The sequence below is a fragment of the Apaloderma vittatum genome, unplaced genomic scaffold (assembly GCF_000703405.1).
Source record: "Apaloderma vittatum isolate BGI_N311 unplaced genomic scaffold, ASM70340v1 scaffold12117, whole genome shotgun sequence".
Lineage (NCBI taxonomy): Eukaryota > Metazoa > Chordata > Aves > Trogoniformes > Trogonidae > Apaloderma > Apaloderma vittatum.
Window position 1 is genome coordinate 5,862 of NW_009727892.1, and position 23,989 is coordinate 29,850.

The 23,989-nt window shown below is 40.1% G+C and overlaps 1 protein-coding gene across 2 annotated transcripts; it reads left to right on the forward strand.

The window, feature by feature from the left end:
• Positions 1-3,257: 3,257 nt before the first annotated feature.
• Positions 3,258-11,819, forward strand: LOC104277284 (mothers against decapentaplegic homolog 5). 2 transcript variants are annotated; one of them, XM_009873873.1, is made up of 6 exons: positions 3,258-3,865; positions 4,986-5,237; positions 6,379-6,498; positions 7,116-7,337; positions 10,045-10,301; positions 11,187-11,819. In XM_009873873.1, exons 1-6 carry the CDS (start codon positions 3,463-3,465, stop codon positions 11,328-11,330), a joined length of 1,398 nt encoding a protein of 465 aa, XP_009872175.1. In that variant the 5' UTR covers positions 3,258-3,462; the 3' UTR covers positions 11,331-11,819. The 2 variants fall into 2 exon arrangements, with proteins under 2 accessions (XP_009872175.1, XP_009872176.1); XM_009873874.1 differs by lacking the exon at positions 6,379-6,498.
• The last annotated feature ends 12,170 nt before the right edge of the window (positions 11,820-23,989 follow it).

A 23,989-nucleotide genomic window follows, 5' to 3' on the forward strand; every position in this document is an offset into this window, starting at 1 on the left:
ACTAAATGGTCTAAATGTGGGTTGTGCCACTCATTCAGAAATTTTAAAACTCCACAAGAGTAACAGTTTCTACATGAAAATGGTTGGTGTCTACGTAAATGCCTGTACATACTGCTTTGTGACCTTGAATAACTCTGAAAAAGGAAACACTTGCGATCTGCAAATAATTCATGAAGCTTTTTAATTCTGCCTTGTTTTCTGAAGAAGAAGCAAAAGCTGTAATCCTTCGGTATTTTTGCCGTCCCAAATGAACTTCTGAAAGGCCTCTAATGAAATAAATTTAGCGTGGTTTGTACTTCTCAAAGCCTGTCAGGAGTTTGTTGCAGGGTTTCTTTTTTTTGCCCTTGCTTTTCTTGTGCAGGTAAAAATACGATACGATTAAGCGGAAGTATCTTGAAAGCCTCATGGATGGCCAGGATGGATTTACAGTAAATGCTATTAATATTTTTGAATCTAACAGTCTCAATTTTCAGTGGTCATGGTACAAGCATGTATGTGGAGACTTCTTTTCTTTTTTCTTAAAGAAGTTGAAAGTTTTGATCAAATCTGTTATGATGTTTCTGGAATATTTGTTCTGTTAGATTCTGTTTTGCTGATAGTTATTCAAATTAATGCAAAATTTTAGAGTTAATTATGTTACTAAAAATCAGAGTTTACAGGACGGAGTTGTTTATCAAAATTCTCTTGACACTTGCCCTACAAATTCTATTTACTACAAATCATCGTTTCTGTAGAACTGTTCCAACTTCTTGGCTTTTAGTTAGCTTGTTTGTTCCATGAGCATGCTTGTGGGTAAATGATGTTGAAATTATATACAACGAGTGAAATTTAATTCCTAGTTGATGCGTGTTACTGTTGTGTTCAAAATACTAAAAAGAACAAAATCATAAGTGATCACAGAATAAAATTTTAGATCTTGTAAGCTTGATTGTTTGATATAGGTGAGGTGGCTGTAGCTGAATAGATCAGGGTGGCAACAATCAAAAGGCATTTCTTAAAAAGTTATTTGAACTCAGTTTAACTATAGAATTTTCCAGTGTGTCTTCTGCCTTAGTAATGCTTAAGGTTCTTTGAAAGCACAGCTGAGAGGCAGAAGTACAACTTTTTTATTGTCTTCTCTCTGGTCTGAGATTCTAGGTGGTTCATTTCCTTTTTTTAGGGGTGTGAGCAATTGCTGATATCTTACAGCTATTGAATGTATGCAAGGCTTGGAAGTAAGTTAATTGCGACTGTAAACAGCTTTTACTTTTTAGAACAGTAAACTTTCATCCTCAGTAAAAGAATAAATGTAATCTGCGTTCTTGGCCAAGTTTATCTCCCTTTATGTATTTCCTGTTACTTTGAACGGCGCAAAGGTTCTCATGTGTAATAGTTCTAGGGAACTAAATTATATTTAAAGTGCAGACCTGTCCTTGTTTCTGAAGAAATAAGGTGATACTTTTTTTTTGTAATACCCTCTTCTAAGGGCTTATTGAGGCAATGGAGGCTTCTATTGTCTTTTTTTTTTCATTTTTTTTTTTGTGAAAGCTTGGGCAGAAAGATCTTCAAACAGTTTTTCTGTTTGTTTTGCTTTTCCCGATTTTTTTTTTTTCCAAATTACTGAAACAAAGTTGAATAATCAAAGACCACCAATGGGATTAAGCTACTGTGTGAAATAGAATTATTTTTTTTCCTTGTAAAGGGTATTTATAAGTTTTAAAGCTTACACTCTTTGTTGAAGCCAAGTGTTCTTGGGTTTGTCCCCAGCTTTTCTTACCTTCTACCTCCCTAGTAAAAAATCTAGGATGATTACGTGTGGGACTTTTACAAACGTTTTGTCTATCTTTGGCTGAGGATGCTTACTATTTGGTTTGCTTATAGAAGAGTGCTCGTCCATGTGTCTGAGTGAGCTTGTAAATGTGCCTAGACGCTTAGAAAAGCCTTATCAGATGACTTTTAATTAATCAGAGATGGGAGGAGAAAGATCCTCTTGATTAAAGGTAGCACAGCGCAGAAGTACTTAAATCTTACTTTCCCCCTCCACACACACACACACACACCCCCCTTTTTCTCTTATGTGCAGATTTGGATATGTGAGGTGTTCTAATTCACCAGGGTTTATCAAAAGTTGAGAGACAATGTTGTTTGGCAGTCTCTGTAGCAAGAGAGGAAGCATCTTTTGTTATTGACATCCTTTCTCTTAGCTCTGCTCTTGCTTTTTGCCAGCTGCTCATTGTCTATACTTGCTTATTTAGTATTCACAAGGGATTTTACAAGTTCTTATCAGTTCGTTGCCACGGCACATCATTTCCTCTTGTCATCGTTACTCCTTAAATTGGTGGGGGGAGGATTTGCATTAGGGTTGGTGAGTGGTGGAAAACACCACCATTCATGAGCGTTGTTTGAGTTGCAGTGTTGTTCTCCTCTCCTTTTTGAGGCAGTTTGTAGTAAAGGTCACATTTCTAGCACTTAGTGCACCGTGCCTTCCCACCCCATTTTTCTGGAGAAAAGAAAACTTTCTTTTTTTTTTTTTGCCAAAGGCTAAAAATATCCAGTGGTTCAAATATTCTTCTTAAAAGATACAAGGAAGTGCAGCATAAAAATAGCTACAACTAAAAAGGTTGAGCACCCTTCTGAGTGGCTGGGGAAGGCTTGGTTTGGGCTTTTTGTTGTTTTTTTTCTTCGAATTGTTTTTTATTTTCCTCTAGTTATCTACAACTTCTTCCTTGTTTTTAAATACTTTTTTTTTTTAGAAGCATGGCATACCTAGTTAGAGCTCAAGAGCAAGCAAATGCTTTAGTATTTTCTCCTTTTGGGAAATAAAGATCCATGTGAGAAGCTGAGTAATCAGTGCAGTACTGGCTGTGAAACTCCTTGTTCCACCATGCCTCTTCCCTGTTCATAGTGAGTGTAAATCTTGTGGTGAAGCACCGTGACAGAGGTATAATAGCAGTTTTAAAGCTTGTTCCCTAAGCCTGTCTTCTGAAGGGAAGTCATGGATTTAAGGAATGTTGTTAACAGAAGCCGTGCTGTCCTTTTGGACTCTTGACTGTCCTTTTCCCCACAAATCAGTAAAGGAAGAATTGGGGACTCTGATCATGCTTTGCTTTATTTAGCTTTGGGGTGAGGTCCTGGTACTTCTGGGATTTTGTTTTCAAACAAAATCAAGTGCAATGGCTAGGGTTGAAAGAGGGATTCTTTTAATAACTGCCTTTTGGTTTTACCATGTTCTTTACTTGCTTACTAATTACTTGTTAACTTATCTTTTTAATAGAACTAAATTGGAGGAGTCAATCGTTATTTTTGATGTGAAGACTTCAGCACTGACATCTGCATGTTCATTTGTGAGCCTCCAAGAAATAATACAGCTCACCAGTGACAATAGCTGCTTTTGGCACAACACTGACATTTATTTGAAAAAACAAATAAACAGAAAAACCCCAGCAGACAAAACCCAACAAACCTTTTGAAGACTTGTGTCAAATGACGTCAATGGCCAGTTTGTTCTCCTTTACTAGCCCAGCTGTAAAGCGTCTGTTGGGCTGGAAACAAGGAGATGAAGAGGAAAAATGGGCAGAAAAAGCTGTTGATGCTTTGGTAAAAAAGCTGAAAAAGAAAAAGGGTGCTATGGAAGAACTGGAGAAAGCCTTGAGCAGTCCGGGACAGCCCAGCAAGTGTGTTACTATCCCCCGCTCTTTAGATGGACGACTTCAGGTTTCTCACAGAAAAGGCCTTCCCCATGTAATTTACTGTCGTGTTTGGCGTTGGCCTGATCTACAAAGCCATCACGAGCTAAAGCCATTGGATATTTGTGAATTTCCTTTTGGATCTAAACAGAAGGAAGTCTGCATCAATCCGTACCACTATAAGAGGGTGGAGAGCCCAGGTATGTCTGAACACGGCTGTCTTAAAAGCTGAACGGAATCTCCGCGTGCCACGTTGTTCACCCCCTCCTCCTCCAGTTCTCTGTAACAAATTGCCTGTGGTGCATGGGGGAGTTTGGAAGAGGAATGTTGAAAGTGTACTTTTCTGGTGGGATTTTTGGGAGATGTGTTGTCTCTTCTGTGCTAGCTGGTTTTCTTTGTGGTAAAGCATGCTTTTTCCCACAGACCTCTTAAGCCTGCTACCCTTAAAGTTAGTGGCAAACACCTCATTTGTAATAAAATAGAAAGCAGTGATTAGAAGACTTGAGTTCCTTTGAGAAACTTGTTTAAAAACCTCAAGGTTGGTAGCCTTCTTTCAGGGGCTCAATATTTCATCAGTGAGTCATGTGAATTGAGGAGATAAAAAAAGAAATTCTAGGATGTAGAGTTCTTCACTTGACTTCCGATTAGCAGGCAGCAGAGCTGAACAGAACCAAGAGATGGCTCTTAAGGCTTGTGGGAGAAGGTGAGGAGGGTTGTGGTTACAAGTGGGAGAGATGAAGTAAGGCACTCAGGGAGGCCTAGTGAAAAGTTACTTCAGTTGTTTCACAAAATAGTTGCAACTCTACAGTGCTCAAGTACTTTACTGTAGCACTTGAATTCCAGTCTCTAGCACTCTTGAATTCAAAAGTTAAAACTTCAGCTTAGCAGTAGTTTTATATTGTAGTGTAGATTTTCTTTGTCTGCAGTGAAAAGGACCATGTGTAACTATATAGTTTGACTATAGTAATATAGACTGTATTTATCTTTTTTTTAGTCTTTGATAATGTATGTGTACGGTGAGTTTTGCACTTCTAAATCATTATTTTGGTATGTGCCACATGTGGACTGTTTTTTTAAAAAAAAGTCTGCTTCCAGTTGCCTGAAACATAAGTGTGGTTTTGCTCCGATTTTTGTGAGAATAAAGTTTGAGTATTCCATGAAGCATAATGTAAAGAAAGAAAGAAAGAGAGAGAGGATGGAGTAAGGGCACGGCAGATGAATTCCCTTCATGATAAGCGGAAGAGCACATTATTTGTAACTCTTTCTATCTCAGTTTTTAATGTAAGTTTATCTGGTTTTTTGTGTTTGGTTGTTTTGCAGTTCTACCTCCAGTGTTAGTGCCTAGACATAGTGAATTCAATCCACAGCACAGTCTTCTAGTTCAGTTCAGGAACCTAAGCCACAACGAACCACATATGCCACACAACGCAACATTTCCAGATTCTTTCCAGCAACCCAACAGCACTCCGTTTTCCATTTCGCCAAACAGCCCCTATCCACCTTCACCGGCCAGCAGCACTTACCCAAGCTCCCCCGCGAGCTCTGGACCATCTAGTCCCTTTCAACTACCAGGTGAGTAGAGCCTAAATGTCAACTTCATACAAATAATTGAAATGTCACATGCTGTTGTGACTCACTCGCTCAGGAATTTGTGACACTCGCACTAAATGGCTTTTCCATTTGCATTTTAGGGGGTTTTCTTCCTAGCTTTGTCACTGAGCAGAGTTAATTGTTATAGTTTTATTTTTCCAAGTGTTTTTTTGTCATGGATACAATAGTGGTGAGATTTTTTACACAGCTTCAGTGTAAAATAACTGATCCATACTTAAGAAGTGTGTCTAGCAATGAAAAGAAAGCAGATGTAAGACGTTGAACAAGAGGTTTATTGATGTCTTTCTCTGAATAAAGATGTGATATTTAACTGGAAAAAATATAGGAAATCTTTTGGTAGGAGCTTAACAGATGTGAGTTAAAACAGAAAAAACAACAGTCAGTAGGGGCAAAAGTGAGCAGCATTATTGTGTCCGTCTGGTTATTGGTGTGTTTTTTAAAGCCTAGAAGTAATAGATCAAAATTTATTTTCTTCCAGTAGCTCAGTGGCCTCATCTCTGTTCTTTCTGGCTGCCCAGTGCCTGAAAAAGAGGATCTGTCTATTCAGTGGGGTATCCCTCTTGATTTCAAGTCCCGTGATCACTGGGATGGGTGCATTGACGGGCTCTAGAGGGAATTTCTAGAAGAGGGGATAATAGCCTGGCGGCGCGCTGACTGCTGTGCTGAGTGGAAGAATGCAGAGATCCCCGCTTTTGTAATGAACTCAGCCTACAGAAGCAGCAGAAGAGTAACTGGTTTAGGCCTTCATTACGCAAATACAGAGAAGGTAGGCAAGAAAGCTGATGTTCGTGTGACAGAAAGTGGGAACTCCAGTCATTGCGCAGCTGCAAGGGTGCAGTTGTTAAAAGAAAAAAAAAAAGAAAAAAGCACCTCTCAGTTTTTCTCAAGTGTCCAATTTTGTTACTAGTCCCATAAGTAAGAATCCAACTTTTGAAGGAGTTTACTGTAAAGACAGCTGGCTGGATGTCTTCGGCTTGCTTTGAAAACGGGTCCAAATGTTTTAACATCTCCCATTCGGGAATATTTTTATGTGTTTACAACTGTAGAGTGAATAAATAAATATTCTGAGTTGAGGTTTATTCTTCTTTTTTCATGTTTATAGCTGATACTCCACCTCCTGCGTATATGCCCCCTGATGATCAAATGGGGCAGGATAATTCTCAGTCTATGGACACAAGCAATACAATGATCCCTCAAATCATGCCAAATATATCTACCAGAGGTAAGAGTTGTACAGGATGGTGTAAAATTAAGTTTGTCTTCTTAAAACACATGACCAAATTGAACAAATAACTTCAAATGGTGCAGTAAACCTTGTTGATCAGTGGAAGCAGTCCTTCAGGACAAGCTGGAGCTGTAACAGAGAGAGTTGAGAAATAAAACTTGCCTTGCTAATTTGCATCTCATGCTTTTTAATCCTGGGGTGAGTAGTATGGCTTGTAAACAGTTGAGCTTATTTCTCAGAGTTAGTCTTTCCTGCTACCTTTGCCTGCTGTTGGAATCGTATATGCACAAAGGCTCTGAAAATGCAGTCCCAAAATAGAAATTATGACAACTTTTTTTAAAGTGGACAGAAGAATCACATTTCCTGTGATACCACGGTCATCTATATTTTTGTTGTGTATGTTTGGGATGGGTTTGTTTAATATCAGCCTTAAAATAGGAACATAATTATAAAATCAATGGACTAGCTAAAATGCTTGAAAGTAAAACCATTAAGATCTTAATTGGGACAGTTCTTACTTACCTGTTGGTATTTTGAAAGGCATGCTTTACAGTTTTAGATTTAACATTTTAACGCTTAACATAAACTGGTATTGTCGTTTTGCTTCTTTTCAGATGTTCAGCCTGTTGCCTATGAAGAACCCAAACACTGGTGTTCGATTGTGTATTACGAATTAAATAATCGCGTTGGGGAGGCTTTTCATGCATCTTCTACGAGTGTCTTAGTAGATGGGTTTACAGATCCCTCCAATAACAAAAACAGGTTCTGCTTAGGTTTACTCTCAAACGTTAATCGCAACTCAACGATTGAGAACACCAGACGACATATTGGAAAAGGTAAAGCTTAGTTATGTTACGCATGATTAAGAAGCCAAGTCCTTGTTTTTTGTTTCAATTTCTGTGTATTGCAACAAAGACTCTTCTCTGATAAGAGTAATAGATACATTATCTACCTCTCCAGTTTTGGAAGGCAACTTACTTAGACATGATTTGATTTTGAGTAGTGTAGGAATTGCATAATTTTTTTTCTTTGGCACTAATTTAAAAAACCTAAATATTACCTCTTCTTTACCAAACTATATTGTCAGAGGGACTTGTTTGTTACGGTTATTGACAGCCTGTAATGTAGAATTTTGTATTTCAGCACCAAGTAACTCATTGCAGGGTTTCTGATCTTCTATGGTGTATCTGCTTCTTAAATCAAATTCTTCATACCACTTTACGGTATATCAAAGGTGTTTTTTTTATTTTGTTGTTCATGCAAAGTATTACACTGGTGTCTACAATATGTTCAAATATCTTGCATGAGTTGGCAGCAGGACTTTGAAGTGCTAATGCAAAACTGCAAGGGCTCATTTGTCTGAGTGAATCCATGGGGTGTGTTTGTGTGTGGGAGGGATTCCTGGAGACAGCAGGTTTTGCAAGATCTTCTAGTTTTCCCGCACTGTTTGACTGATAGCGAATACAGATGCGTGGTTTTCATCTTTGGTGGAATGTTCTTGGTTTATCTTAAAACATAGTACTACTTCTTTGAATATCTCTTTTCTTTTTTTCTTTTTTTTTTGGAAGTCCTAAGAAGAGGACTCTGCTTTCTGTTGCACCTATCTAGATGCCATTTAACACCTAAGATCACTTTGTACAGTTGGTCTGGAGTTTTGTTTGATGAGAGTCACTGTTGTTTGCAATATATCTTTAGGACCTATCCTGTCCCTTAACAATCTTTTATTTAGAAACTACTATAAATGCGGCAAAATTTTACAGATAATCCAGAGGCCGTGCGTTGTGATAATATCTGTTGAAAACTTGGCTCTGCCATGCTCTTGTCCAACAAAACTTAATGTTATAGAGGGAACCAACTGATTTTAGGGGCGTGGGTGGTTTGAGATTCTTTTCTTCTGGCTTACCCCATTCAATGGCACTGGCAGAGAAATCTTGTGCCTCTGCATCAGGTCAGAAGTGTAACAGGGATTGGGCCTCGTGTTTGTAGAATAGTATTGGCTGCAGTGCACTTTAAATTGTCTGCATCTCTAATGCTAATTACTAAACTAAAATTTTGCTTTATGGCAACAGTTCTGAGAACAATTAAAGTTGTTTTGGGATAAAATACTACTTATGGCTTTTGGGTTTGCCTTTTTTTTTTTTTGCCACTTAAAACTATGTAGAAGCATTGCACAATTCTTGCAAGCATAAGTGACTTCTAATTGTGCTTTGGATTATTTTTGAAGTATCTTTGTTCTTATCAGACTGTTACATTAGCCAGCTTGGAGATCTCTTGGAAGGTCTTTACCTAGAAGAAGTTAGCTGGCAAACAGCGGTCCCTGTCTTTTTAAATAAATAGGATTGTGTTGTGACACTGCGTTCTTGCGCACCCCGGATTTTCTGACACCTGCTTGTGGTTGTTGAAGCTGGTGGTTCCTCTGTGTAACCTTCATCTGCCTTCATCTGTAACCTTCATCTACCTTCATCCCGAGCGGATCTAGCGATGTTCACGACAGTTGCTGCTGTCTGAAAGATTAACCTGCATCTGTTGACTTGCTACAGTCTCATCTGGCAAACCCATGGGATAGCCTGCAGCGGATCCTAATATTGCCAGGAAGACTTAAACTGACCTGTAGCCCAACCATGTAACAGTGGTGGATGGGAGAAGGGGTAAAGATCTGGGAGAAGGAAGGCCTGTATCTCAACTGAGGTGGCAGTGAGAGTCTGTGTTAAGATGCTAAAAGGATCAGCTTTTGTATATTATTTTCAGTGTTACTAAAACCCAAAACTTGATGGGACAAAAATTCTAATTTCTCATAGTCAAAAATACCTCATCTCTGGCAGTGTTCAAGGCCAGGCTGGTTGAGACTTTGAGCAGCCTGATCCAGTGGGAGGTGTCCCTTCCCATGGCAGGGTTGTTGGAGCTAGATGATCTGAAGATCGCTTCCAACCCAGAGCAATCTCTCATTCTGGGGTTCTGTATAGGCTTCAGAACGTAATGGCAGGGAAGCACTTACGTACGTAGCTGAATCCAGGCAGATGGGATAAATCAAAGAGCTTCGCCTAAGGTCTGTAAAGCCTGCTGGTATTTAAGTCATGCAACTAATTGGACGTACCCCTCCTTTTGCTTGATAAAATACACTGAAAATTACAGCAGACTATGGATACACTGCCTCATTCATGTCTGTCACCACCCCTTCTCCCAGGATACTTCTGTTTCTGTTGGAATTGCCGTAGGCAGAAGCTACCGGTTTTATATAATTGGACTTCTAAAATCCACATAAGTTCTCTAGGAAAACAGCTTGAAACTACTGTTGACATGTGAAAGTAGGGTTTTTTCATTCTGTTCTGTAAGTGATGAGAGAAGGACATCTAGTGGCTGAGGTATAATTAAACCTACTGTATTTTGAAATGAGAAAATATGTTTCAGTGTGGACAAAAAGCTTTTCTGAAAAGCTCCTCAAACAGAAACTGTACTTTCTTGTCTCTGATTTTGAAGGGGTTGTATTAAGTACTATGTGTTTTGAAAAAAACAATCTGAAACCTTTTTATCTTTGTTTTCAAGGAGTTCATCTCTACTATGTAGGTGGAGAAGTCTATGCTGAGTGTTTAAGCGATAGCAGCATATTTGTACAGAGCAGGAACTGCAACTACCACCACGGCTTTCATCCAACAACTGTGTGCAAGATTCCCAGTGGATGCAGTCTGAAAATCTTTAACAATCAGGAGTTTGCTCAGCTTTTAGCTCAGTCTGTCAACCACGGATTCGAAGCAGTGTATGAGCTCACCAAAATGTGCACCATTCGAATGAGTTTTGTAAAGGTAAACAAATTATTCTGAGGGCTTATAAATTTATTGTGGGTTTGAGTATTCAGCAGTAATTACATTAGCACCGTAACAGTGTAGTAAAGGTATTCTGACGTGAGGTGGTTCTCTTCAGCAATAAGTACGCGGAAAATGGTTCGTTTGGTGATAGGGGAATTGATGCAAGGAAGGAAAAGCACAGATTGCTCATTGTAGTTACAGTAGGAGATTTAAGCTCATGTTCTAAAACTGGAGGAACAAAGTGAACTATACAACCACTAAAAGAATGCGAGAGGAGCATGATTGCAGAAAAACTTGCAACTCCCTCAAGGAGATTAATATTTTAAAAAAAATAGATTATGAAAAAAAGACATTATTTCGATTTATGAAGTCAGACTGTGCTGTTTTTCTCACAGTAGTGTTCTCTCAGCATTGTTTAATCAAGATACTGTCCATTTCAGATTTAGCACAGGGTCTAGACTTGGCCCTCCCAGGGCTTTTTTGCATCTTGTTCAAAAGATGCCCGGTTTGTTTTGTCAATTATGATAAATGCTGCTCAGTTGGAGAGTGTGGAGGATAGGGAGCAGGAGGGAGGAACAGAAGACAGATGTGGCCACAGCCAGGAGTGATTCCTGAGTCAGCAGTGTGCTCCACAGAGGAACTCCTGGAGTTGCTCAGTCTGTTGCAGACACGACTTGATTCAAGCTTCCAAATGCGGCTTCCCTCCCGCTCCTTCCCAACCTTAGGTTGGTTTTTTTCCTTTAGAAAAGAAGTGTCGCTAGATTGTGACTTACCTTCACATAAATGTCTTAGAACATGATTTTGTGCTTTTCATTAGTACAGTTACTTTGGAAGACAAGCAGGTCCTCAACTTGATTGATAACTCTGTGTTCATTTTTATAGGGCTGGGGAGCTGAATATCACCGACAAGATGTCACGAGCACCCCATGCTGGATAGAAATTCATCTTCATGGGCCCCTTCAGTGGCTGGATAAAGTACTTACGCAAATGGGTTCTCCTCTTAATCCCATCTCGTCTGTCTCATAGTGCTGAAATTCTATCTTCAGCCTTATTTTAGCGAACTTATTCTAATTCTAGAGAAACTTCCAGTGTGGATACTGTGAGCTATATGGAGAATGGATCTTACAGTTTAACTTTTTTTTGTAATCCCTTTGTGACCAATTCCATTGTGTATAGTTAATCAGTTTTACATTTCAATTTGTTCTTGTGATGCTTATGTGACAGTTGAGCCCTAAGGGAGAAAAAGTCTATTGAAAAAATTCAGAATACTTTTCCCCTCCTTCCCCTAGAACTTAAACAGGCATATGTCTTAACTGGAAATTTTTTTTCTTTTTTGTCCTATATGGATAAGAATTATGAAGACTGACTTCAGAAAATAAATACATATCATAGGTTGGGATTTTTTTTTTTTTCAAATGTTTATGAAACTGTTTGAACATGTGCAGCTCCAGCTTGCAAGCTGTATTTTTAGCATAGTTGTTTAACATCTTAAGGTTGACATCTGTCACAAGCAAAATTAGACTTTATTGTGGCTAATTTGCCTCAGATCAAGCAATGTGACTTTTATTTTTTTTTATTTTTTAAGTGTACACATGAAATATACTTATTACAAATATTGGAGTGGTGTAAAAACACTTGTGTTGTCTATTGGAAAATGCTGTCATAAACACACTGTATATTAATACAGAATAGCAGTTCTTAGTCTTTTCCCACTTCAGTATTGTAATATCTCTTTTAACCACCGTTTTAAATAGTAATTGATACAAGGTAAACATCTTGCACGTTTCTGGAGTAGTAATTCTTGTTTTGCTTTGTTTTACACTCATGCCGTTTGGATTTGGTTGCCAAGGCTCTTTCTTTTTAGGTACCCTTCTCTATTTTTAACATAAACACTACTATTTGTAAGTGGCAGCGCTTACTACTTTTTGGAAGGAATAAGTTTTTTGTTTTCTTTTTGGTGTTCTAGCTGTTTATTTTACCTGCCTGGAATTGATCTGTTAGGCCTTTTTAATCTCTCAGTAGACATTATGCAGTATTAGTGATTACACTGTATTTAATTCACTTTCAGTGTGAGTTTGAGTCTCTTTAAAAAGACTGTGAGTGGCTTAGCAAATTAGTAACTGAATGCAGAAGCTTTTACTTCCAGATCATGTAATTTAATACAGACCTGTTGGTAATGACCAAAAGTAATCACTTCTTTGTAGTCTACATGAAGCGGTGGTCTTGAGCCTGTCCCTGATGGCCGGGGTTCGATCAGAAGACCCGTAACTGTAGCTGGCAGCTTTATGGGATTGAAGGACTGCATTAATATGATGGTGAAATTTCTCTCACATATAAAGGAATCCTGTTGCCTGTGCTGTTGTATTACTCAGTAGAGAATTTAAACACTGTACTAAACACTAAAATAAATCAGTTAAATAGCATATGCGTACTTTTCCCCTTTAAGTAATAAAAAAAAGGAGGCTGAAAGAAATATTCTAAGAGAATTAGAAGTGAATTATATACAAAAATTCTTTGCATGCAGAAAAATACCTGTTGTATTTTTTAACTTTTCACCCTCCTTTTTCTCTTGACCGGACACCTCTTCAGAAAAGGGGTCAGTGTTTGGGGGAGAGGCTGAAAACTCTAAAATGCAAATGCATGTTGAAAGATGTGTTGCGGTTAATTGCTGCAACCGTGAGACATTGATTGCTTTACACAAGTTCTTGTGTCTTCTTTTGAATGACAGTTTCTGCTCAAATGTGGAAATCATGCATCCTATGGTACCTAAGTAACAAACGATCTTAAAGGAATGAAATTGTTTACGTGTCATTAAAATGTTTCTTATTAAATGCCTTAAAGGAATAAACTGTAACACTTCTGCAGAACCCTAATGTTCTCTTGTACAGAAATTTCTGTATTACTTGGTGTTTCGGGGTTTTTTGTTTGGTTTTGAGGCTTTTTTTTAAAGCAATTTCTCAAGTGTGTTTAAAAAACAAGCAAGTGCATCTTCAGGAGAAGGAGAATAACATTAGATGCCGCTCACCTTTGAGGTCTTCTCTTTCATTCTTTGAACTGCAACCCACAGATGGTTCTTTCGATCAAGAAAGATGCAAAGTCATTGGGCCACAGGTTTCTATTTTCTTCTCCCCGGGCCTGACTTTTGTTGAGTTGCTGAATATGTATATTTGACACTACAGGATTAAGTTGATTTTGTTTTTTTTCTTAACTAGCTTTTATAATGAATGTCACAGCACATGGAATTAAGGAAAGGTCTCAGTTGTAGGTACAAGATTTTACTTTCTCCAAAATGGTTTTCACCTGGCTTCATCTCTGTTTACTTGTATGTTTAGGTGCAGCCAACTAAATGACTCAAGAATGGGTGCTGAAGTGGGTGTTCACAAGCCAGAGCTGGTGCTTGGTGCTAGTATTGTGGTTAGGTTGGCTACCCATGCACTGAACCATAATTTCTGCAATAATATCCAGTTAACCCACTTCTGATGCTATCATTAAGTACTAAAGTACTCTGGCTTTTTTATGCTTGTGTACATATTCTTGAACCGTAACATATGCGGTGCTGGTGATGTCCTTGTTCTGATTTTTGCCAGGGTAGACCCAGTGCAGTACCCCCCTGCAGGAGCAGACCCGGTGAGATTTGTCTGTGTTCTACTTTAGTGTTGAGTAGGACGTTTTTTGAAAGTTTTCTAGTTAGCAAATTCTGTACGCTGCTGGTTCATGGCGTTCCTGATCACGCTTGGTCCATCTGTGGTGCAGATACAAAATTCAGATATCGGTGCACAGATGGGTTCGCTAGAGAGCTGTTTGACCCTGATGAGGTTTCAGGTAGGTAGCAGAGAGGGCTGCTTGTGCTGCAGCATGCTTGTGTATAAATCACTTTGTGGTCTAGATGGAAGGATGGAGAAATTGAATCAGCCAGTAGCACGGTAGTGGAAGGTGGAGCCTTTCCAGCGTAGCCCAGCTTAGACTGAATGTTATTCTTCTGTGAAAACTGTTCTGGCTTTTTTTGTAGTGTAAGTCTTTCTTCTTCTTGAGCATCTTTCTACTTTGCACCAACCACAACATTAACCAACAGCTTTGGCAATGCCAGCAGAGAGCCTAGAGCAGGCATGTATTGAAGTTCTTTCTGGGTTTGCTTTTCTAGTCAGTAAGATACGGTAGCTTGGGTATTCCTCGGGAGAGGACTTCAGTCAATCCAGTGCCTTACCTAAGTGTTACAGTCGTTTAATGGTGTGAAGCATGAAGTAGTTGTACGCGCAAGATTGACATTGGGCTATAGTATCTATAGGACCAAAATGAAAATTTCTCATGTGACTGACCGAAGGGAGACAAATCTAACAGAACAGCCCACGAGTCAAAAGAACGATGAAACAGCCCACGTGGTATGATTTGGTGTTGAGTTGCTTCAAATGCTGGAGTTACTTTGGAGTTTGTTTGAAGCTATGATTTTTTTTTTTTTCTTTCTCCTACAATATTACAATGTGAAAATTGTCCATTTTTGGGAGATACTCTTCCAGTGTATGTCTGGAAGATTAAAATGTTAATTAAAATGTGTAAGGCTTCCCGTCTTGGTTTGAAATAATTTTTTTCAGGTTTTTGTTTTAGTTGCCCAAAGTGTTGCCGGTGATGGTTTTTTAGGGAAAAACAAAACCAAACCAAAAAAACACACCAAAAGACAAATATGTGACTAATTTTTATTATTATTTTTTTGTAATTCCAAAATTTCTGTTTAGGAAGGTAACCCATTCTGAATTCAAATCAATAGACCAAACTATCAGATTACAACATAATGTTGCTTTATTGTGCTGCTCCATAAACTGCTTCTGTGTTTGTTGCAAGCATAACCTTTATGCTTTTGTTTACATTGTAGGAAACACAGTTCTAGCAATGAGTTTTTTCATTTAACTCTAAACATCTTTTTATTTTGTTAATTTTAAAATGATTAGGTTTTGCTATGTTATGTTTTTAAAGATATTTTTTGCATACTGCTGCTCATATTTCAATAAACAAAACAAAAAAACCCCACGGATTTTCTGGGTTTCCTTTATCTGTAACTCAGTTTGTCGCAAATACTTGTTTAACAAGGGTTGATTTAGGAGTTCTTGTAACTCTTGATGCTGATGCCTTACCATGCACGTGTTCCTCCTTGTACAAATGTGATCTTATAATTTTAGAGAGATTTTCTAAAGCTTTTTGGTAATTCAAAAGCTGCAGTGCTCTCGAAAGCAGAGACTAAATCATTTCATTAACTTAAGAGTTCTTTTTTCTCGTTGTAGAATGCGGCCAGCCAAAACGGTGTCTGTTTGTTGGTGTTTATAAAAATCTGTAAGTCAATAGTGCAAAAAAAAAAAAAAGTGTATCTGTAAGACTTCAGCAGTGCTCTGATGACGGTGTTGGGGATGGTTGGTTGGGTGTTTTTTGAACATTGAGGCTGACCATGATGTTTTTAAACAACTGTCGTCACGCCTGGATGTGTAGAGCTTTATGCTGATGACCGATAGCCTTTTCATTGAGATGAAGGCTGCTCGAATATCTCATAACTCAGATATTGTTCCAATAAAATGGAAATTTGGGAGAAGTTTAGTGAGCTGTTCTTTTGCTGTCGGTTAGCCTTACTGAGGGGAAAGAAGGCTTTTCTCTTGTTTACCAACGTACTACAGAAATAGAGGTTGAAATAGCAATTGGTGGTGTGCACAAATTAAAAGAAACCTCTTTTGGGCAGGGTGAGGACAAAAATACTGAACCCCAATTCCACAGAGACAAAGGACAAATTAGTATAAAACTGAAACAGGAGTGTTGATACTTTATCTTATCTGTGCTTCCTGCCTTGGGGTTTCATTTGGCTAGCAGGCTGCCCCCTTGCAGCAAAACTCCATCAAGTACTCCTGTCTTAATAATAGTTTGTTGTTGTTTTTTTTCCTCTGAGTGTGCCACTGCACTACACTAAGGAAGAGCTAATCACTCAGGTAGCAATTTCTTTATATCTCCTGAAACCTCATGTTTTTGCTTCCAAAACAATGATTGGCACGTAAAGTTCCTGGAGAATTCATTGTGATCACGTTACCTAGATGATACAGTCTGATTTGTAAGTGAGCAACATCTCAAGTGTTGCAGAGGCCTGTTGGCTTTCCAGAAACTCTATATGGACTTGTATTAACATTTTTTTATATAAGTAAAAAAAAAATAATCTTGGTTGTTTAAAATATTGTAGAAGTGGTTTTGTTAACCTTATTAGCCTCTCTTTGGGTAGTTAGTATAGTCACGGTTGATAGTTACTTCTCTGTTAGTAGCTAGCCAGCGTAACCCGAGCAATTTATGTTTGTTGGGTTGGTTTTTGTGGGTTATGTTGGTTGGTTGGTTGGGGTTTTTTGGTTTAGATTTGGGTGGGTTTTTTTCCTGCAGGAAAAAGGCATTGGGCAAAACCCAGCTCTTCCACCCCCGCTCCAGCGTGCAGTGTGTGTTGAATGAGTCAGAGGCTGCTTCTGCTCGCTGCTACGCAAAAAGCAAACACCTCGCTGGCATTTAAAGTAACGAAATGTTGGGTGTCCTCTATGCTGTGAGAGGAGAAATCTGCCTTTCTTGTCCTGGAGTGCTTCCTGCCTTGTAGGGAACGACTGTACCTGCTCTGACACCATCCCAAGAAATCCTGCTCCTACAGACAAAAGGAGAATTTGGGAAATTACTTTTACTAGAGATGTTCTGGTTGGAGGACATTGGCGATGGGAGTACCAAGTCAGTGCTCTGTATGAGGCTTTTCCAAACAGTTTTCCCTATCTAAGTGCTTGGTATCACAGGAATGCTGATTCCATTTAACTTGCCGGATTCAGTATTTTTGCCTGTGTGATTTAGCTTGTGTTTTCCAGACCCTACTAGCGTAAAATTGTTGGACTATACTCAGTGATACCGGCTGTAGTTTCCCTTGAATTCTTAAGCACTGTTAATCTTCTTAGGAGGCAGAGCAAGCCATCTTCCTCTGTGTGCACTGAGGCATTTGTAAAAACTCTCAGAATACCTGTGAATGTCAGCCACTCGGTTAAAGTTAATGGTTTTAGATATTGCATCATCCTCATGCTCAATTAGCACTGGCAAGAGAGTTGACTTACGCTGATTAGCTTTTTGTACTCAGCTGTTGGTCCATTGAGTGCTGAAACAGAACGTGGAAGAGAAATAATGACTCCCCCTAATTCTGGATATCTGCGTGTAAACTTTGAAGTAAGAAATTGCCGCTCTGTGTGGTTTTTATCATACAGGTGCAGTAAAAGTGGTATCTAGCTCCATAGTGTGAATTCTCACTCCAATCACTTGTAGATTCGCTAGCAAAGCCAAAGAAAGCTGCATGCTGGAATGTAGCTTACCTGGACTGGAAAATGAAGCGTACACAAGCTATAGAGTCTGTTCCTTTAACCTCCTGTGGGTGTTGTCTTGTCACCGGGTGAAGGGGACTTTGTGCCCAGGTTTGCAGACACGCTGGGGAGATGGCATCTCACGCCTTGAGTTCTGCGCTGTTTGTTGCAGATACGTTAAAACAGTCTGGCTTTTTCTCTGCCCTGTGTTTCTATATTGAGCAGTATTTTCCTCTAAAACCATCCTGAGAGGTCTCCAACTTTCAGCACAGTTAAAGGGTTAGACTTCAAGATTCCAAATAAGAGTCATCTGACTGATTTGAGTCCTGGGGCATATTCATGTGAAAAAGAGGGAACAAGCCTTAATGAAAAAGACATTTTAGCCTGAGCACAAACACGTACAATACCTGTGTGAAAGGTGCTCCAGTGTTCTGCAGTTTCCAGGCAGTTTGCATCAAATTCTTTTAGAATATATTGCTCTTGTTAACTGCCTTACAGGGCCATGTGTTCAAGTGTGCTGTACAAACATTTCTTTGTGCAACATTTTTTAGTTGTGGTTGAGTGCAAACCCAGTGGTGTAGGTTTGGCTTGGGATTGTTTAATCCTCTTGTTCTCTGTTTATAAATGTAAGTCTGAGACCATAGTTTCCTCAGCTGAGAAATGAGGCTGTAGGGCATGTGGGGGTCCATTTAAAAGCAAAACATTGCAGCTGTTCACAACATATAACACTGAAATGACCCAAAAAATAAAAAGGTCTAAAAGTTGATACCAAAAATCTGGAGGCAGGAAATCCATCCAAGCAGATACCTCGCCAGGCAAGACTTTTTTCTTTTTTTCAGTACTGCCTGGAGTTCATGTTGGATTGATAACCATCTGCTCTTCCAAGGGTGGCAAGAAGCCAGCACCAGAACAGCATCCCGTTCTCTGAGCACGACCGTCGCTCCTAATCTAGAAGAAGTGGTTGCTATTGGGCAGTTCCGCGGCGAGCAGTTCTGTGTGAGTGTCTCCACTGAAGGTGCTCTGAAGAACACTAAAAATATTCACTTCAGTGCGAGAAATGAAGACGCGGAGCTGCAGAAAATAATATGAGAAGCACATGTTAAATTCTCTTTTATCCAGAATTTTTGCTGTGCTAGCCTCAACATTTCCCTTGAATATATGTAACTGGGGAAACCCCTAACAAGCCAGACCAGCTACAGCTGCAAAGTAGGTCAATCAGTTCTGTTTAATTTGTTAACTCTACATTGCTGCTTGAATGGTGCTGGCTGGGGCTGCGCTGGAGGGAAGAGAAGCGGGATGAAGGCAACACGTCCAGAGGGTGGTCGAGGCAACTGTGTTGCTGGTTGTGACCAGAGCCTCCTGCTCAAGGTACGAGTTGGTTTTGGCTCTCATCAAAGGGTTGCTCTAAATTACCAGAGGCTCGGCTGCTCTGGTGTGAGTGGTGGTTGCAGAAACAACGACAGGAGCGTGGAAGTGCTGTAGGTGCCTCTACCTGCTATCGACAACGTCGGGCAGCCAAGAAGGTAAAAGTCTAATATAAAGAGAAAATGGTTGGTAGTTTTTATACATGTCAGCAGATTAATGCGAAATCTCATTTTTCAGTCTTAAGTTTTGCAAAAGAAAAGGAAATTTAAACTTCTGTTCAGAAATAAGCCTACTGAATTGTCAAAAAAAAATCTTTGTAAATTTGGAAGGACAGAAAAAAATCAAGAGTGTAGCTAAGCTCTTGCTCTTGTTAGCACTTGCTAACGGCTTTATGTAAGTCCCCAGCCTTTTCTCTTTCTTTTCTTTATGGAAGCTGAGTTGTGGAGGAGCCTTTTGTCTTGGTGATTCCTGTTTTGAAGTGGTGTCCTGGGATAAAGGCTTTCAATGTCTTTTGAAGATGCCACTAGAAGAAAACTCATTAGAGCAAGTGCAGTTGCAAATTGCTGTGGCTCCGGTGGTTTGATGCTGGTTTGGAGAGCATGATGACGCAACACAACTTTGCTTTCCTCTTTGCTGTGCGACACCGGGGTATTTACCAGCCTAAGGCATCCCAAAGAGACATGAAATATTTAACTTTGGGGATTTGTTCTTTGCCTTTTGCCTTGCTGTGTAGTTTGACAGACTTGTGAGTCCTACGGATGAGTCCTTACCGGGCATCGGTCATGATAGCTGAGTGGCCTGGAGTGTCGAGAACGCTCAGCTCCTGGTCTGTGCTTGGGGAAAAGGGAAATGCCGGAGGGCGAATGCCCACAGAATAGCTCACCACAGCCCACCTACAGGTAGGAAATGGGAGAAGAAAGATGGGCCCTCCTGGGTTCCCAAAATGTTAACAAACCCAGGCAGAGCAATGGGATGAGTGGGCTCCTGGTTTTGGGGTGGTCTTGCGGAGGAGCATCGCGTTGGCAGCTCCTCGTGGGTTACTCGGTACCAACAGCTCGGGCACCTGGGTTCAAAACCATCTGCGGACTAAGAGCTTAGTCTCAATATAACAGTTAGACCAAAATATAACAATAATAGTGATCTGTGGGAAGGGTGCCGTGAGATGTGAGAGATCTTGCTGCTTCCAGGGGTAAGTGATGAGTTCTTTCCGTGGCCCAGAAGAAGAGGAGTTAAAACCTCCTCGAACCTGCAGGTCCTGATTCAGCAGAGCAGGCAGCCGTGTATTTTAAGTGTACGGATGCTCTCCAAAGCATTATAGGAGCTACTCATCTTTTGAAAGCAAAGCATCTAATTAAGAGCTTCTCTGAGCTGGGGCCACCACGCTCCTCACAGTATCATGTCCCAGATTTCTGGTGTTTCACTCGTCCTTTGCGGTTTGACGTATCGACCTCCCGGCAGCCTTGAAGAGAAGCCGTCAGAGCTGCGGGCGTAGAGAGGCTTTTATTTTGGATTTGCTTGGGTTTTCTTTTTTTTGCTTGAAAGGCACCTTAAAAAAGTGAACTTTGCTGTATAGTCACGGGGAAATGGTGCCTTTGTGCCAGGAGGGTGAGTGTGACCAGAGAAGGGGAGGGATGGAGTATACATTTGGGACCCTGCACCAAATAAACCAGTTGCATGTCCCTCTCCAGCATCCCTGGAGTTGGGAAGTGGATTTTATTATGATCGGCTTGGATTTGGGACCTGGTGAGAGAGAATATATCAGACGTTTTCTGTACCTGTGTTTCATACATTGGTTGAAATGTCATTAATCGAACTTTCTTCTGCAGTGAGAAATGATTCTGGGTATTGATGTGAGCAGCACAGGGCATGCATCAAAGCTTTCCCGTTAAATCAGCCAGCACTCTAAGCATGACAGGTTCTTCTGGGGTGTTACACCCAACTATCAGGCTGTGGAAAAAAATAGAATTATTCTGGGATTATTCTCGAACATTTAAATAAAATACAGCAGGGTACAATGCAACAAGTGCTTTATCAGGTTCTGACGCTTTTGCCAGCAGAAATTCTTAGACTAAACTCATTATGGCTGCTAGCTGAGAACAAGCTGTCATTACTTAAAAATAAATAATAAATGCCTGATTTGATAAAACTTGATTTATTCAAAAAGGGCTGAGATAAACACATGTGAATTTATTCTCACATTCTACATTGGAATAATTACTTGGAATTACACCAGTTAAATTTGGTTCAGAGGAGATTAAAATTGGCCACCTATTGAGGAATAAAATATTCAAGCCTGTTATATAGTAGTTTAATTTACTTGAGCATAATAAAACATGGTAACCAAGACAATGACATGGAAGTGTTATCAATTGTGCGACTTCTGTGTAAAAAAAAAAAAAAAGCTTGCAAACAGGTTCCTGTATATACATGTTCTGTCTGTGTGCTTGAGTGCAAGCCTGTATGTATGTATAATTGCATTGTAAAAGCTTCTTATTTGGATTAAATAAGTTATGTACATATATACACCCAGCACCTCTGCTGTACTCTGCATGTTAAGAACAGTTTTAGGGGCGCAGCATCCGGCACCACTTGAACCCCATTGTTCTCATAGGTGATCCACTAGCAAAAACTGGAGCTAAAATCGGATTTAGGACCCTGTTTCGGGATAGCTGTAATTCAGTCGTGCTTTGAGCCACTGGGGTCAAAAAATGCAAAAAAGCCCTTTGCCCACTGTTTGTGGAAAATACAAACGTTGCTCGGAGGTTCGTGCAGCTTGATTTGGAATTGTGCTGTAACTTCAACTTTGCTAGAAATCAGCATCTCTGAAACCGCATGTCAGCTAACAAGGTTAAGCAGAAGCTTTTAGAGCAAAACCAGGCAGCTAATAATTTAAAATGGTGGGTTTTGCCAGTGATCAATGATGAATCGAGCTGTGGCCGTATTGATAAAGCATGCTTCTCATTGTGCTAGCTTTATACTAAAAGAGCAAGGAGTGGAGATATATTGTGCCTTAAAGCAACTATTCCTATAAACCTGTGTTTTATGGCTTTCAGAAGTTACCTGCTTTGTGTACTGAACTCAGAGCACTCTGCTCTCCCCTTTTGTTAGTTCTCGTACTGTTAATGATATTTATTTTCTCCTCTTCTCCCTATCCTGATTATTTTAGTTTCATGCCGTGGCGAATAATTTCCTTTGTAGCTTACAGAAGTTGAAAACAAATTCCTTAAACTATTTAGTGTTTTACGTAACTGGTAACTTAAAACCTGATCAATGATGCAATGAAACATCAAAAACACCCTTAACAGAATCACAATCAAAAGCCTAAATAAACATTTTTTTTGTTTCCTCCTCCTGCCTGGCAGGAGTCCTGCATTAACACGCAGTTTCAGCAGCAATTGAGAGAAACGGGTCTGGAAAGTAAACTCCTATCCTCAGCGTGGAGCCATTAGGTAAATAGACTGTATGTTTTTACATTTGATCCTATGGTTTCATAAACACCGGTAACAAGCTTCACCAGATGCCCAAATCAGAGCTGTTTGTTAATGCAAATAGCCTTGTATGGACACTGAATGGGTGGATGATGACATTTGCATACATATAGAGCGTAATGTGGAATCATGGGTCAATCTTTTTTTGCACAAAACGGCATGAATTTGCCAAAGCATTCTCTTTTTAGTTCATGACAGAGTTTTTTATTTACAGCTATCCCGATCTGCGTACAGCACACTGTTCAGCAACCTTTGCCTGCGGTGCAGCCTATTACTCTAACGAGGGTCGCATCCGTTCACTGACACATGGCAGTAACGCCTTATTGCACAGGGTTTCTGGTGCCTGCTGCTGGTGTGAGACACAGTTTCTCTCTAGTGTCACACAGCTTGTGTCCTCCACGGGCTCCTCGCTTCTCTGAGCGATCTGTCGTAAGGAAGAGTAGCAAAAAAAGAATTTTTCAGCTGGCAGTTTATGAAGAGCACAATGAGTGTCACAGTCAAGAGCAGAAAGAAAAAGAGAATTATGTAAGTCACCAGGTCTGGCTTATTTATTTCCCCTTCTTTTAACACCCTGGCTGTCGACATGTAAAAAGCTGAGGAGCTCACAGGTCTCGGTGTGCCACTCAGGTAGGGCGTGTTGGTCTGAATGATTAGGTGAGCTTCAGTGGCACTGGTTGAATTCAGCAATTCACTATACATGTTCTTGCTTAAATTCCCTCCACGGCAGAAGTAAAGCAGGAGAGCGAACACAGTCAGTCTTTGGCATAGGAAAGAAATAATGTTCCCATTTGTAAAAGGCTGGAAACCAGCTACATCTTGTCTAAAAGCAAATTAATTCACTCTCATGGCTAAGTGACTCTTTTAAATCTTCTTGGCTCGTATTTAACAGCATTCATCCACAAACAGTAATCAAAAACGAGACAGGTACCTCGTGTCCTGGCCCACGTTCTCCCAGCACACCTCGTTTGGAGAAATGCTCTGGATCATCTGCTGGTCAGCCGGGACGGGCTGCGAGCTCCGGGAATCTGCTGGGAGCCCTGCTCCACCCGCGTGGGAAAAGGATCTCCCTGCCACGGCTCCGGTGCAGAGAAGAGCCCAGGCTCTGGCTGGCAGCTCTCACTGTCCGTGAAGGGAAGGCACAGTGGATTTCCAGCTGATTTTCCGAAGTGGGATGTGCACAAATCCGGGGTTAAATGGCACCTACCCCTGAGAGGCGGCTGCTGCTTTGAGATCCTGCTGGATGTGCCGTAGTGTTTCTCTGCCTCGGGAGGCTCCGTGCTGCTGAAATCCTGGGGCTGTGAAGCATTAGTTGACTTTCTTAATCCCAGTTAACGGCACGCTGTGGAGCCAATGTTAAGAGGCTGAGCTTGCTGCTTGAGCTTTCCAGGCATTCCTTTCGATTGCTTCGAGAAAAATAAATTTAAGAAAAACCCAACAAAATGAAAATTGACCAATGTCGTTTTAGTTTAAAAAAGAAACACCAGCAAAGCCT